General features: G+C 43.7%; 1 protein-coding gene across 1 annotated transcript; it reads right to left on the reverse strand.

Moving 5' to 3' along the window:
• Positions 1-3783: 3783 nt before the first annotated feature.
• Positions 3784-5810, reverse strand: LOC146390064 (ladderlectin-like). Its single transcript, XM_084918014.1, has 7 exons — positions 5701-5810; positions 5545-5622; positions 5368-5406; positions 4911-5026; positions 4687-4821; positions 4482-4593; positions 3784-4119 (listed from the first exon to the last, which is right to left on the reverse strand). The coding sequence occupies exons 2-7, from the start codon at positions 5603-5605 to the stop codon at positions 4037-4039; spliced, it is 546 nt and encodes a 181-aa protein (XP_084774140.1). The 5' UTR covers positions 5606-5622; positions 5701-5810; the 3' UTR covers positions 3784-4036.
• Between the last annotated feature and the right edge of the window lie 8869 nt (positions 5811-14679).

Raw genomic sequence — 14679 nt, forward strand, 5'->3', positions numbered from 1 at the left:
CTTAGGACTCATATTGCACTGCTGGAAATAGTTTATTTTGATGCATATGCTGCTTTTTTGCAAATTTGCATTATAATATTTATTTTCGTTTTTCCTGCAGTGTATAGAAATTGGTGTATTTAAAAAATAAAACTATGAAGACACTCAAAATAAATTTTTGTGGTGGGAAACTATTTTGTGCAACTTTTTTGTATTTACAGTTTTGAGGGATAAGCCTCCTAAATTTCTCTAACTAGAAATACATGTTAAAAAAACAAAAACGATTTTCAATTTTTTTGTAGTTTATTGCACTTTTTGCAATTTATGTCCTTACTATGCACTTAATGCATGCATATTATTCAAATTTAGGCTGTAATGGTTGTATTGATGTATAGCAACTTGAAATGCTCCCAAAAATGGCTCTACAACATGTAAAAATATAATATAAGCTCTGGCGGACTTGGTTCTATGGTAGGTCTTAAAGGGTTAAAGGCAGTGTTCATGATTCGACAATAAGAAGGAGACTAGGAAAAATGGCATCCATTGAAGGGTTCCAAGGCAAAAAACTACAAAATATAAAAACTTAAAATAAGTCACAGTTTCACCATGTCTTCTTCAAGGATTTAGGTTTTGGAAGCAAGAAAGGGAAATAACAGGAAATAATATCAGTAAGGATCTTGGGCACTTTGTACAGCTTTCAAATAATTATTATCAAATGACTGTCATTCTACCCCTGCCATGGTATATTATTCTGTTTTCATTTTTTTCTTTGACTAGTTTTACAAATGGCAATTATATTATAACAAGTCAGTAGTTAATTGGGCATGAGTTAGAGGTCAGACCAAGTGTGATTCAACAGATCCCTTTGTTAATAAAAAAAAAACAAAAAACAAACCTTCAGGGAACCTTGAACAGCCCCAACCTGGTGGCAGGCCTCCGAGACTGATTCATTTGAGACCAAAGGGTCCCAAATCCGCCAGGGAGGTCTGTTATCCCATAGGAAATAGTGCTTTGTGAAATAAGTCGGGGCCAAATCTGGAGGCCCGGGCAGTACAATCATGGGCTATACAAACTGGCTTTAGGCAAATCAAAAATCATCTTCCTGGTGGGAAAGGAGTTGAAAAAGCTGGTGGACACCAGAGGTGAAGGAAAATGTGGCTCACTTGTGGAATATTTTAGGTACCTGACATGTACAGACAAGCAAAGTGGGCCTTGGCTTTGTGTGCCCAAACGAGAAACATAGAATGGGTCTGCATTTGTTTCTACTTCCTCTATGAAATATGATGAAATATGTCAAAAGTTGCCAATTCATGTTGGCCTCAACCTCAGTTATTCGACACTTGATCATGACAGTATATCACTTTTACTTTTGGGAACTTTTATTTTCGACAGTTAAAATGATGAGATAGCTATAAAGCCCCAAGTCTTGTGAAATAATGTCTGAAGTGAAAATAATTTCAGAAGCTTTGAAAGATGTTCTTTCTTTAGAATGTTAGCAAGGCTGTTGGCTAATTGATGATACCATGATAATGAGTTTATCTGTCAGTCACAGACTTTAGATATGCTCTTCTTTGCTGTTTATATGATTTGCATGTTAATTCTCACATACTGGAGAGAAAACACCAGTAAGTGATGATTTTTTTTAGTCTTCTTAAAGTAACCCAATATACAAAAACCAACAATGTCAGGTTCAGGGTAAGTACGTGACCCAAATGCAGGACTTCACAAAAGAGACTGTGTTTATTCACAGTGCAGATGGTGAACAATAACGTGACAGTTTCCAAAAATATGGCTTCCATTGTGGAGCTCCTGACTCCCACACAGTGCTCATGGTCTGTAGTGTGAATGGTGAAAACTCCAACACTTGATATATACAATAGCTCCACTCCTGTGACACACTCCCTTACAGGCTCTTGAAAAGACAAGATCAAGCAAAAATAGTTTCATCTCAGAGTCAGGGCTGTACTGACTAGTTAGCTCAGCCACACTGTTAAGTAGTGGGCCACTGATGGGGATGATCAGCGGCAGCCGGTGAGACTTGATGCAGGACAGTTATGGCTGGCTTCAGGACGGGAAATCCTTCCAGCCTCATGATCAAAGATGATTAGAGACAGTAACGTGTTACTGTCTCTAATAAGGAATTACTATTGCAAAATAGTAAGGAATTACTATTGCAAAAAAGGTCATTAGATTACTGTTACTTTCCCGTAAGCATGCTTCGTTACTGCGTTATTAACCAGTGATTTTTTTTGTGAGAGTGTCTCATGACAATGACGTAAGCGTGTGCAACGTTCGTGGTTAACAGCTGTGTGCAGATCAACAATGGATAATATAACGAGTGCGGGACAGAGTATGACTGTGCAGCATTTAAAGTGTGGAAGTACTAACCTTACTTTAAATTTTGATTCAGTAAAAAGAGACAGAAACATTAGCGCCCGTTGTGTGTGGGAAGAAAACTTCTTTTTACAGCGAAAAAAACTCCTAAACTTCCAAGGAAGCACCGAGTATGCTGCCACAGGAATTTGAAATTCACAGAGAAACTGCCGGATCCTTCCGCTGACATGACCACTGTGGCACACCTGCACCAGGGCAAACCTCCACCCGCCCCACTCCTGCTAAACAGGTGAAAATAGATTTATGAGCAACAGGACTTAGTGCCGCTGAGTCTTTGATTTTATTTATTTTCTGGACTCTGGAGGTTTGCCCTGTGACAGGTGTGCCGCAGGTGTGCCATTTTACCACTGACATGTTAAAATCTAAAGAGCAGATCAGACAGAGACTTACAATGCTATCAGATGAGAATACTCTTCAAAAGGCGTTTGAATTCAATGAGAAGGCTCATCTAGCACAGCATAAAAAGTCTAAGACTTGTACATGGAAGAAATGGAGAAGAAGGCTTTGTTATCTACCCTGGAACACCACCAAGCCATTGGTTCAGGTATGTGGATGACACCTGGATGAAAATCAAATCTCAGGGCGTACCACAATTCACAGATCACGTTAACTTGGTGGACCAACACAGCAAATTCACCAGGGAGGTTATGAAAAGTGGCAGGTTAGCCTTCTTAGACTGAGATTTCCATCAGTAATAGGGGACATTTAGAAGTTGATGTGTACCGTAAACCTACGCATACAGATCAGTATTTAAGGTCTGACTCTCATCATCAACTGGAGAATAAACTGGGTGTCATCAGGACGCTACAACACAGAGCGAACACCATCCCCACAGACACAGCGGCCAGGGAAGCAGAAGAACATCACATCAGGAAAGCCCTGAATAAATGTGGTTATCCCAGCTGGACATTTGTCAAAGCTAGGAAGGCGCCAAAAGAAAGCTCCAGCCGATCCAGGAGAGAAGGACCACCGCTGCCTAAGGAAAAACCCTTAATGATCCCATATGTGTCAGGAGTATCGGAGCAGTTACGAATCCTTTTCTCTAAACACAATGTCGCTTATGACTTTTAAACCCCAAAACACACTGTGCCAAAAATTGGTCCAATGAAACAGGTCCCCTAATGTTAACAGAGTAATATAGTGTACACTGTTAGGTGCCAGGAGGATTGCCATGATTTTTATACATCAGGGAAACAAAATAACCTCTAGATAAGCAGATGACACAATACAGAAGAGCTAACTTGTCAGGCCAGGACTCCATAAAGAAAAGATTTAATTTCTACATCATGTGAGCACAGAAATTTGAATTTGCATGAGGTATTTGGAAAATGGTGGATTTATGCCTGGATGTCTATGAATCTTTTGAAGTATTCCCATAAAAATGTGACAAAGACTCAGAGACCAGTTTGATTCAATGCTTAAAGGTTTAATAATGAAGATGATGTTCATTCAGGGAAGTAAAGTGAAAGCTTAAAGCATTCTTTCCATTACACACTCAGTTTGTTCTTATTAAAAGAGACAATCCAACTACAGGTTGCATCATTTTTCAACTCATTCCTTATGTAGCGTTGCGGTGAACTAAAAGAAGTAAAGATGTAAGAAGAGAAACATTTTAAGCTGGATTTATGAGATTGTTTGCTCTAAAGACCGGTGAACCAAGCCTTCATTCCAGAGATCGTCTGACTTTCCTGGCGCAGACAAATGGGTATCTGGCGTCACAGGGTATGTCATTCATACAGAGGTTTCCTGTAAGCACCAAAAATGAACTTTAAGTGAAGCCATGATCACATGGACGTCTATACTGACACAAATATTTAGTTTGCATAATAGCAGGAGCAGCTGTCAATATTCATTTTTGACTCTATTTTCACAGCACTATGTAAATTTACTTTAAATTTAAAGACGTGAAATACAGCAATCTATTTTACTCATTATGGTAAAAGACAAAGGTTGTCTCTGTTAAAAATAAAATTTAGAATTCATATTATTTTCCTGTAAGTCACTGCTATTTATCACACCAAATGATAAGCATTTTTGAGAAAATGTGGATACTGTAACAGTTTTTGTTCCCCTCAAAATGAATTCATACACTTTCTTTTAAGTTTTACCTGTCCAATTCATATGCAGGCAGTTCTCTCTGCCCCCGACATTGTTAGGCTCTCCATGACACCAGTTTGCATATGTGAAACGGGTTCCATCGATCCAAAACCAATAACGCTCCTAGAAAACAGAAAAAAAAAAAACAGAGAATAGTGTCAATAGGCAGGCATATCTTCTAGTGTCAGAACTAATGTCTAATATTGAGTAGTGTACCTCTTGAGCATCTGAGCCTCCAATCCATGTAGGGACATGATTACGAGCACCATTAAGTATGACCCTCTGAATCGCTTGGTACTCTCCGAGGTTGCGCACAGACGCCAGATTTGCATTCAGGGACTGACAGTGTCTCTATAGGATAAAAGGTCTAGTTTAAACCAAGTTTGATATGAAAAGTATTAAAGCAGAGAGAAATGCTAAATCGAAATCACTGTTTTTACCTGCGCCTGAGCCCAAGTCAGTTGATTGGGAAAGAAGTGAAAGTATCGGTTTCCATATCTAGTCCAACCCCAGAGGCTCCTAAAACATGCAGATCTCTTCTCAACAAGATGCTCTCCTGAGGACAAGCAAAGAATACTTAGATACTCAAACATCAATTATTTTTGCTATTTACAAAAAAGTAATTGTCTTTCAAACCATGTATATGCTTAAACTTTTATACCCCCCCAAACACACACACACACACACACACACACTCACAAACACACACACATATATATATATATATATATATATATATATATATAATGTATACATAAATTATAAATATTTTATTTTCTCACTGGTAAAACATATCATCTGAATACATACATTACATACAAGCATACAAGTTAGGACATAGATGTGCTCTTCAGCATGACAATAATCTGAGAGGAAAATTGGAAAATTGTTACGAACCTGGGGGATTTGATTCAGACCCATCCTTACCCACTTCGTCTGGAAGAACCCGAAAAAAATATAATTTTGATAACTTTTAGTGGTAAATTTCCATTCATAATATTGATATTATGAATGTTGTTTGTATTATTGATTCCACACATATATACATTATCTATATTATACTACAATACTCACTGGCAGCAGTGGTCAGAGCGATCATTGCACAAAGAAGTGCAGACACAGTCAGCAGCTTCATGGTGATAATTAGTATCCCTGTTAACAACAAAAGACCCAAAGTTATTAGCACTTCATTAAACAAAGCACAGAAGAGAATCTGAGTTTTCAGCCAACCTTTTGTAGAATATCTTGTCTGTTCAGTCAGTAGCTTCAGCCTTCCAAGGTTGGAACAAGGTGCTGAACAGCTCTGAGATCACTGCTTATATTCTGTCACTTTGTAGTTTCAAAACAGGGAACTAACATTGAAAAAAAAATGACACGTGTATTATGTGATTCATGCTGGCCAGACTTTTACTGCACTTCTTTCTCAACCAAAACCAAAATTATTGCCAAATGCTGACTACTTCTTCCAGCTGCCCACTTAATTTTACAAACTGACTAGTCAACAACTGGTCAACTCTCCATAGTATAAATGGAGAACATTTTATATATTTAAGAAAGTATTTTCAGGAAAGAAAAAAAAAACCCATAAAACAAAGGAGAAGCTGAGTTTATGGACATTAAATAAGCAGCGTTATTATGAAGATCTAAAATAATTTCTGACGTTTTGCTCTCACAGTAATCATGATGAGAATGTTTCTTCAGTAGACCAATTCTTGCCAGTTCTTTCCTTAGCATTTCTGTAAAAGACATGCAATAAGAAAAAGATAAAATGAGATCAGTGCCTCAGCTGATAAGAGATGTCTTGTATCTTTGACAGGCATTCACCAGAAAATTTTTATGGAGACAGATCTGTCACAGTACTGGGTCTGTGTGCTGCGTTTTTGATCAGTTATGTTCTTGGATTTGTTGTTTTTCATGGTTTTGAGTCACTTTATTGTTTTCTGCTTATGTCAAATTCAGAGATGGGCAGTGATGCGTTAAAAGTAATGCGTTATTGTAATTTGATTACTTTTTTCAAGTAATCAGTAAAGTAACAGGACTACTTTTTCAAGTAACTTGACCAACACTGGTTATGTTCTTACTTTTTAGTCGTTCGCTTTCTGTAACTTTGCCCTCCCCCGTTCCACGTCTCACGTCTAGTTACTCTTCTCTCTGTGCTCCATGTCTGCTTGGTCTTCAACCCGTTTTCACTCCCGACTCGTAAAATACCGACGATTTGTAACGTCCCTAAAATTCTCATGCTAACGCAAAAGGTACCCTTCCACGTTTTTCTCAGTTCACTCCAATGTGAACCCGCTCACAGCGATAAGAGACGCTTCAAGCAGAGGCTCCAGCCATCCATTTACTCCAATAATAACCCCGTCATGGCAAAACATGACGCCGTGAAGTACAATCTAACTGGAGAACCGAGGACCCTCTCCCCCGACGTGTTTTTCTCCCTAATGTAAGGCTTTCTTTGTTTTGTTTTGTTTTTTTGTTTTTTAGCCATCAGAATTGTTGTCTGAAGGCCAAGAAAGATGCCAAGTGGATTTACTTTACCAAGTGGATCATCATGGCCTTGCCATATTGGTCCATTTGATTGACCTTTATTATAATTATGTATTTATTTTATTTTTGTTTTTTAAAGACGGGACAGACATGACTGGGGGATAGGACAGGGAGAAAGAATGAGAGGGAGAGAAAGAAAAATAGAGGGGAGAAGAGATGGTGAGAAAGGGGGAAGAAAAAAAAAGAAAAACAAACAAAACACCTGGATCACCACGATCACCAAAGAGCAACATAATAAAAACAACACCATCACAATAAACTAGCTAACAGTAGATAACAGAAGATACTAAATATTACATGTTTTTTTTTTCTTCTTTTTTAATTTCACCTGTTGAGAGTGAAAAAAGAAAACAAGCAGAAGGAAACAAGAGCAATACAATAAACAACATCATGATGATATATGGGAATATAACAGTAAATACTAAATATTAAACATTATTGTGCAGCACGTAATATCGACAGCGCACAGTGTGCTTTGAGGTAGGAGCCAAAAAGGGTGTCGTTTGTGTGTGTGAGCACCCGTGTGTACACCTGTGAGCATGAACGCGCTTGTTTTTAAAAGGTTCCTTCATGTAATGATCGGCTAGAGGGTGTGGGGAGCCACAGCCCCGTCCTCCAGGGCATGAAGCAGGTATGGAGGAGATCAAAACTCCAGCCATCCAGAGGCCCCCAGAACACAAGAGACCAAGGAAGTCCAACAGAGGGGCAGCCGTGCCACTATCCCAGAAAGAGCTGAGGAGAGTCCCAGATAAGGGGTCACCCAGCAGCCGCGGAGCAGAACCCAGGGGGGGTTGCAGTGACGTGCCCATGAGCTCTGCCAGCAGCCAGCTGTGCCAGAGTGACCGAGCCCCAGGCCAAGAGGCCGAGGGCACCCCACCCCGAAGTGGCCCGAACCAGCCCCAGGCTCCAGGCTCCAGGCCCCGACAAGCAGCCACCAAGGAGTGAGCCGGTGGGTACCTGGACGCCCATCCCCGGACACAAAGAACCACCAACGCACCGATGTCTGAGGGCGTCTGCCACTGGTAGGGGAAGTGGTGGGGGAGATAGGCCTCCATACCTTGGAGGACCTGAGGTGGCGTCTGATACCCAACCTGACATATGGACAGAGACAAACAGGCACACACAGATACAAACATCCATTCCCACCCTCATGCTCTCATATGCAATTACTCAACACTCACCCAACGTGGAGACAGACACAAATAGACACTGTACACACAATCACACTCCCCAAGCATACTCTATACCCCAGGTCTAGGTACCCTTGCCCCTGGAGGGGGAAACTGCACCCAGACCCAGGTGGTGTTACCCTTTTCCCTGGGGTTAGGGAGAAGCAGACCGCCCCGACTCTGCAGCAGCAGGGAGGCCCCACATTCCAGACCCCAGTCGGAAGGCCAACTCCTCCTCCTGGCCCCCCCGCTCCAGCAGGCCGCAGAGAACGGGGGTGTGTGAAGACTCCAAACCTCCCTCTGCCCGCTCATATGTAGTGTTGATGCATGTGTGTTCTAAGGTGCCTTTAAAACCCAGGAGGGCATGGAGCTACCTGCCAGAGAGTAGCAGGTAAGCGCATAGCCCCTCCTGCTAGCCCTCAATGTCTACGTGTATTTAAAATTGAGAGGTGGTCTTTTGGATTCCGTGTGGCGTGCCCACCCCCAAGATCCTATATGTATGTGTTATGAGAGTGTGAGTAATGTGAATGTTTAAGTTGTGAGATAAAATTGAGGCACAGGCACCCAGAAGGGGACAGAGGGGGGGGATGCCTCCCCTGCACCCTGGTGACACATCTTTACCCCAAGGCCCTGCATGTGTGGGTGATTGTGGTGGAGCGGGAAGAGGGAGGCAGCTGGAGATGGGGAGGGAAGGAAGGGAGGGGCAAGTGACCCCTCCCTGGGGCCAGTAGGCACCCCCATACTCCGCAACCCGCCTGGGAAAGGGGGCCCAGGCCCATCCGGACCGGGGCCCAGTGCAGCAGCGCCGCCTGGCCCCACAGAGCCCGGGACAGCCCACCTGACCCCACCTCAGAGAAAACTGCACCCACCCCGTCATCCACTCATCTTCCAGACTACACAAGACAATAGATGCCCAGGCTGAGATCTTCCCCCACCTCTCCTGTATTTCCCCCTCCTGCAGCGAGAGTTCCTGAAGAGAGGAGAGCTCCTGCAAGATGTAACAACCTCCCCCACCAGTTGAAGAGCCCCCCAGGTGGCTCGATGCACCGGCGCCACCCTGCGCCAGGACTGGGCCCCCATACAGAATAAAGTTACGTTGAAACCAAGCACACCATTGTTTTTCTTGTGACATTACCAATAAGTTTGATGTGTCACATGGCCCTCTTCCTATTGAAAAAACAGAAGTTGTATCCAAGATGGCCGACTTCTAAATTGCCACCATGGTCACCACCCATCTTGAGGAGTTTGCCCTCTACAGACATCTACAGTACGTATACCTCCGACCTGCCCTTTCAACAATCCAACAGATCAAGAAGCTAATGTGCCACAAACAGGACTTTAATATCCCCAACCATTCCCATGTTATTACTGTGTATCCATATAAATGGCCCACCCTGTACATTGGATTTGTGTAATCTGTTTCTATAAAAGTCAAGGAGTCAGGTTACTAGGGTGCACCCGAGCATTGAAACCCAACTTTGAAACCCTACATTGAAAACCAAAAGTAACACTTCGCCAAGTCATTGTCTTACTATGTTTTTTTTTTATTTTTCTTTCATTTTTTTGTAAGTTTCCTTTCTACCATTCTAAAGTGTCTTTAACCTGTGCTTGTTGAACTCATTGTTTATTTCACTAAAGCCAGCTGGTTCTTTTGAGTTACATTCTTGTCTCTGTGTCTCATTTAAAATCACCCCTGTGCTCCTATAGTCGAACCTATTGGCCCATTACTGTGTTACACTTCACACTTAAAGGGCCATGCCTGTAACACCTATAAAGAGAGATCAAAAGAGAGCTTGAGCTCTTTTGGAGCATTATAAAGAGACCAGACTGGGCATTTCTGTAAATGTGAGAAAAACATCTAAAAGGTACACAAATCTCTCATAATAACTATATAGGTGGCAGATATGAGAGTCTCTTTAGTATATAACAGTGACATTTATTCTGAGGAAATTCTTGACCCGGTTCAAAATTTTCTAGGTCTATTTTGTGAAGTATACAAGCGTTGAAGAAAAGGCACACCCACAAAAAAAACAAAAAAACACCCAGCACGCCCCTGCGGGCGGTTTATCCTTCAAGCTCGGGTCCTCTACCAGAGGCCTGGGAGCTTGAGGGTCCTGCGCAGTACCTTAGCTGTTCCTAGGACTGTGCTCTTCTGATCAGAGATCTCCGATGTTGTTCCCGGGATCTGCTGGAGCCACTCTCCTAGCTTGGGAGTCACCGCACCTAGTGCTCCGATTACCACGGGGACCACCGTTATCTTCACCCTACACATCCTCTCGAGCCCTTGGTATTTCTCCAGCTTCTCGTGTTCCTTCTTTCGGATATTGCTGTCATTTGGGACCGCTACATCGATCACTACGGCCGTCTTCTTCTGTTTGTCTACCACCACTATGTCCGGTTGGTTAGCCACCACCATTTTGTCTGTCTGTATCTGGAAGTCCCACAGGATCTTAGCTCGGTCATTCTCCACCACCCTTGGGGATATCTCCCATTTTGACCTCGGAACTTCCAGGCCATATTCGGCACAGATGTTTCTGTATACTATGCCGGCCCCTTGGTTATGCAATCCATGTATGCCCTGCCTGCTAGCATCTTGCACCCTGCTGTTATGTGCTGGATTGTCTCAGGGGCATCTTTACACAGCCTGCACCTGGGGTCTTGCCTGGTGTGATAGACCCCAGCCTCTATGGATCTTGTACTCAGAGCTTGTTCTTGTGCTGCCATGATTAGTGCCTCTGTGCTGTCTTTCAGTCCAGCTTTGTCCAGCCACTGGTAGGATTTCTGGATATCAGCCACCTCCTCTATCTGCCGGTGGTACATACCGTGCAGGGGCCTGTCCTTCCATGATGGTTCCTCGTCTCCCTCCTCTTTCTTGGGTTTCTGCTGCCTGAGGTATTCACTCAGCACTCGGTCAGTTGGGGCCATCTTCCCAATGTATTCTTGGATGTTCGTTGTCTCATCCTGGACTGTGGTGCTGACACTCACCAGTCCCTGGCCCCCTTCCTTCCGCTCAGCGTACAACCTCAGGGTGCTGGACTTGGGGTGAAACCCTCCATGCATGGTAAGGAGCTTTCTTGTCTTTATGTCAGTGGCTTCTATCTCCTCCTTTGGCCAACTTATTATACCAGCTGGGTACCTGATCACGGGCAGGGCGTAGGTGTTGATAGCCCAGATCTTGTTCTTACCGTTCAGCTGACTCCTCAGGACTTGCCTGACCCTCTGCAGGTACTTGGTGGTTGCAGCTTTCCTAGCGGCCTCTTCATGGTTCCCAATCGCCTGCAGGATCCCCAGGTACTTGTAACTGTCCTCTATGTCTGCAATGTTGCCGTCTGGTAGCTCGATCCCCTCAGTTCTGACTACCTTTCCTCTCTTTGTTATCATCCGACTACACTTCTCCAGCCCGAATGACATCCCGATGTCATTGCTGTATATCCTGGCAGTGTGGATCAGTGAATCGATGTCTCGTTCACTCTTGGCATACAGCTTGATGTCATCTATGTACAGGAGGTGGCTGACAACTGCTCCATTCCGTAGTCGGTATCCGTAGCCAGTCTTGTTAATGATCTCACTGAGGGGGTTCAGGCCCATGCAGAACAGCAGTGGGGACAGAGCATCTCCTTGGTAGATCCCGCACTTGATGGTGACTTGTGCTATGGGCTTGGAGTTGGCCTCTAGTGTCGTACACCACATACCCATTGAGTTCCTAATGAAGGCTCTCAGGGTCCTGTTGATCTTATATAGTTCTAGGCATTCCAGGATCCAGGTGTGGAGCATTGAGTCATAGGCCTTCTTGTAATCAATCCAGGCAGTGCACAGGTTGGTCAATCTGGTCCTGCAGTCTCGGCTGACTGCTTGGTCTGCCAGTAGCTGGTGTTTTGCGCCTCTGGTATTCTTGCCCATCCCTTTCTGTGCCCCGCTCATGTATTGACCCATGTGCCTGTTCATCTTAGCCCCTATGATGCCTAACAGGAGCTTCCACGTGGTGCTGAGCCAGGTTATTGGTCGGTAGTTGGAGGGGACCGGTCCCTTCTGGGGGTCCTTGAGGATCAGGACTGTCCGGCCTTCGGTTAGCCATTCCGGGTGTCTCTCGTCAACTAGCAGCTGGTTCATTTGTGCTGCCAGGCGCTCTTGGAGTGCAGTCAGCTTCTTCAGCCAGTAGGCGTGAACCATGTCAGGGCCTGGTGCTGTCCAACTCTTCATACTGGAGACCCTTTCTTGGATATCTGCCACTGTGATGGTTACTGGACCCTGTTTGGGGAGGTCGCTGTGGTCTGCCCTCAGATCCACTAGCCACTGAGCATTGCCATTATGGGTTGCGTCCTTCTCCCATATGCTCTTCCAGTATTACTCCGTCTCCAGCCTTGGTGGTGCTGTTCTCTTATTGTTCCCCTGCCACTGAGAGTACACCTTGGCTGGTTCTGTGGAGAACAGCTGGTTTATTCTCCTGCCTTCTATCTCTCTGGTGTACCTTCTCAAGTGGCTGGCCAAGGCGAGGGTACTGCCCCTTGTGGCTGTTCAACTTATAACCAAGCATCTCACTGATCACTGCTGCCGTATTGTAGATTAGCTTGTTAGTGTCGGTAATCGTGGCTGTAGGTATCGTCCGTAGTGCTGCATTAACATCATCTAGCAGACCTTCTGAGGGTACTTCACGTAATCTTGGTAACCGGCTACGGGGGGTCCAGGTTTCAAGCTTGGCCATGATCCTATCTTTCAGGTCAGTTCCTCTCGCACTCAACGATCCTTCTCCTATCGCACTTGGGGCTTGGTACCCAATCTCGGGTGGGGGTGATGATATCTCCCCCCTGACCTGGCGTCCTGGCTCCCCCTTGCCGTAGCATTTATGTTGTACCTCGTCAATCTCTAGCTGTGAGAGCAGCCCCTTCTTTCGAATGTTGGAACACTGAGCTACTAGTTGTTTTGCCATCATTGTGGATGTTGGGTATCGAAGAATCCATAGGTCCCTCATCCTATTCATGTAACCCCTTCCGCCAGGGTTACTTGCGTAGTAGCATTCCAACAACGCCCTGTTTTCGTCTCTTGCCCACCGATGCCTTCTTGTTCCAGTAGCCCACTTCTCGTCAGGGTGCCCTGGTTCCTCAACACCTGACGCGGACCTTGTTGATCCGGGCGACGTCCGAGCCGGCATGCCTTCATATTTATCTGTCTCGCTCATGTCTGCGGTAGGCTCGCTTAGCATAGGGGGTCTAGCCTTAGGACCCTTACTGGATAAAGACGCCCCAGGCGGGAATCAAACTTGCGATCCTCTGCTCCAAAGGCGTGTAGTCTAACCACTACGCTATCCAGCAGAAATGCTATTTCAGAGGGTTGAAGCAGGGTCGCGAGCATAAACTTTGCCCAAAGCAACATACATAAAAGGCAACCTAAAAGTCTAGAAGAGCTTTAACAACTGAATGAAAATGCAGAAGTATTGCAAAGGATCCATTTGCTTTGATTTACTCAGATCACAGGGGCAGGGGGGCTGGAGCCAACCCCAGCTGTCATAGGGTGAGAACTGGGACACATCTTAGACATGGGAAGCCAGAGAACCTGGAGACAATCCAAGCAGACAGAATATGCAACCTCTGCACAGAACGGCCCTAGCTGACAGGAGTAGTCAAACTTAGACTTTCTTGGAATGAGACAAAAGTGCTATCCCAGCTGTCCAAGCTCTGAAATGCATTTCAAAAAGTCCCCACTGTGAGCATTAGGGAACTCAGTACTATAAGAAAGGTCTTTTTCATATTTCTATAACAGTTAGTGTTCAATTAACTGTCATTTTTAAGTGCAAAATTCAAAATACTTTTTTGTTGTTGTTTGTTTGAAGTTCACAAATGTAAATAGAATTTGGTGCTTTTCTTTGGCATACATGAAAGTGGTTTGGGGGTTTTGATCTGAAGGCCCATGAAACGAAAGGTATCAAAGACTTCTAAAAATACACAATAAATCAGCAGTTTCACCCTTTCAGAAAGAGAGGGTGAAACTGGAGTAATGTGTTCTCGGTGCTTTAATAATGATCATCAGACATTCACAAGCATTTGTTCCCACAGTCAACGGGGGTAAAATTGATTAGTTAGGGAGAAATTCAACAGTCTTGTGAAACAATGTCTAAACTGTGGTTTCAAAGAATGTGTCAAAAGCTGCCGCTTCTTTTGAAATTAAACCAAGGCTGTTGGCTAACTGATGATCACCATGATAATGACTTTATCTACCAGTCACGGACTTAGACCTGTCCTTTTAGTTATTGCTAAACTTTTTATGGTAAGGAAAACATTAGAGAAAACAAAACTGACTCACCTAGCATTAGACATCGTTTTCTGATTGAAAAATCTTCCTGCAATTTTGTCCTCAAGATTACTTAAATGTCTAGAAGTCTATTGTTGAATTTATGAACAGAGACCCAGCTGATTTTTTACCTGATTTTTCTTTAAATTAAATTTACGTATTTAGTAGTTTAATCCTCATTTTATTTTATTTTTTTATGTCTTTATTG

The sequence above is a fragment of the Perissodus microlepis genome, chromosome 3, assembly GCF_051167445.1.
Source record: "Perissodus microlepis isolate ML-2025 ecotype Zambia chromosome 3, ASM5116744v1, whole genome shotgun sequence".
Lineage (NCBI taxonomy): Eukaryota > Metazoa > Chordata > Actinopteri > Cichliformes > Cichlidae > Perissodus > Perissodus microlepis.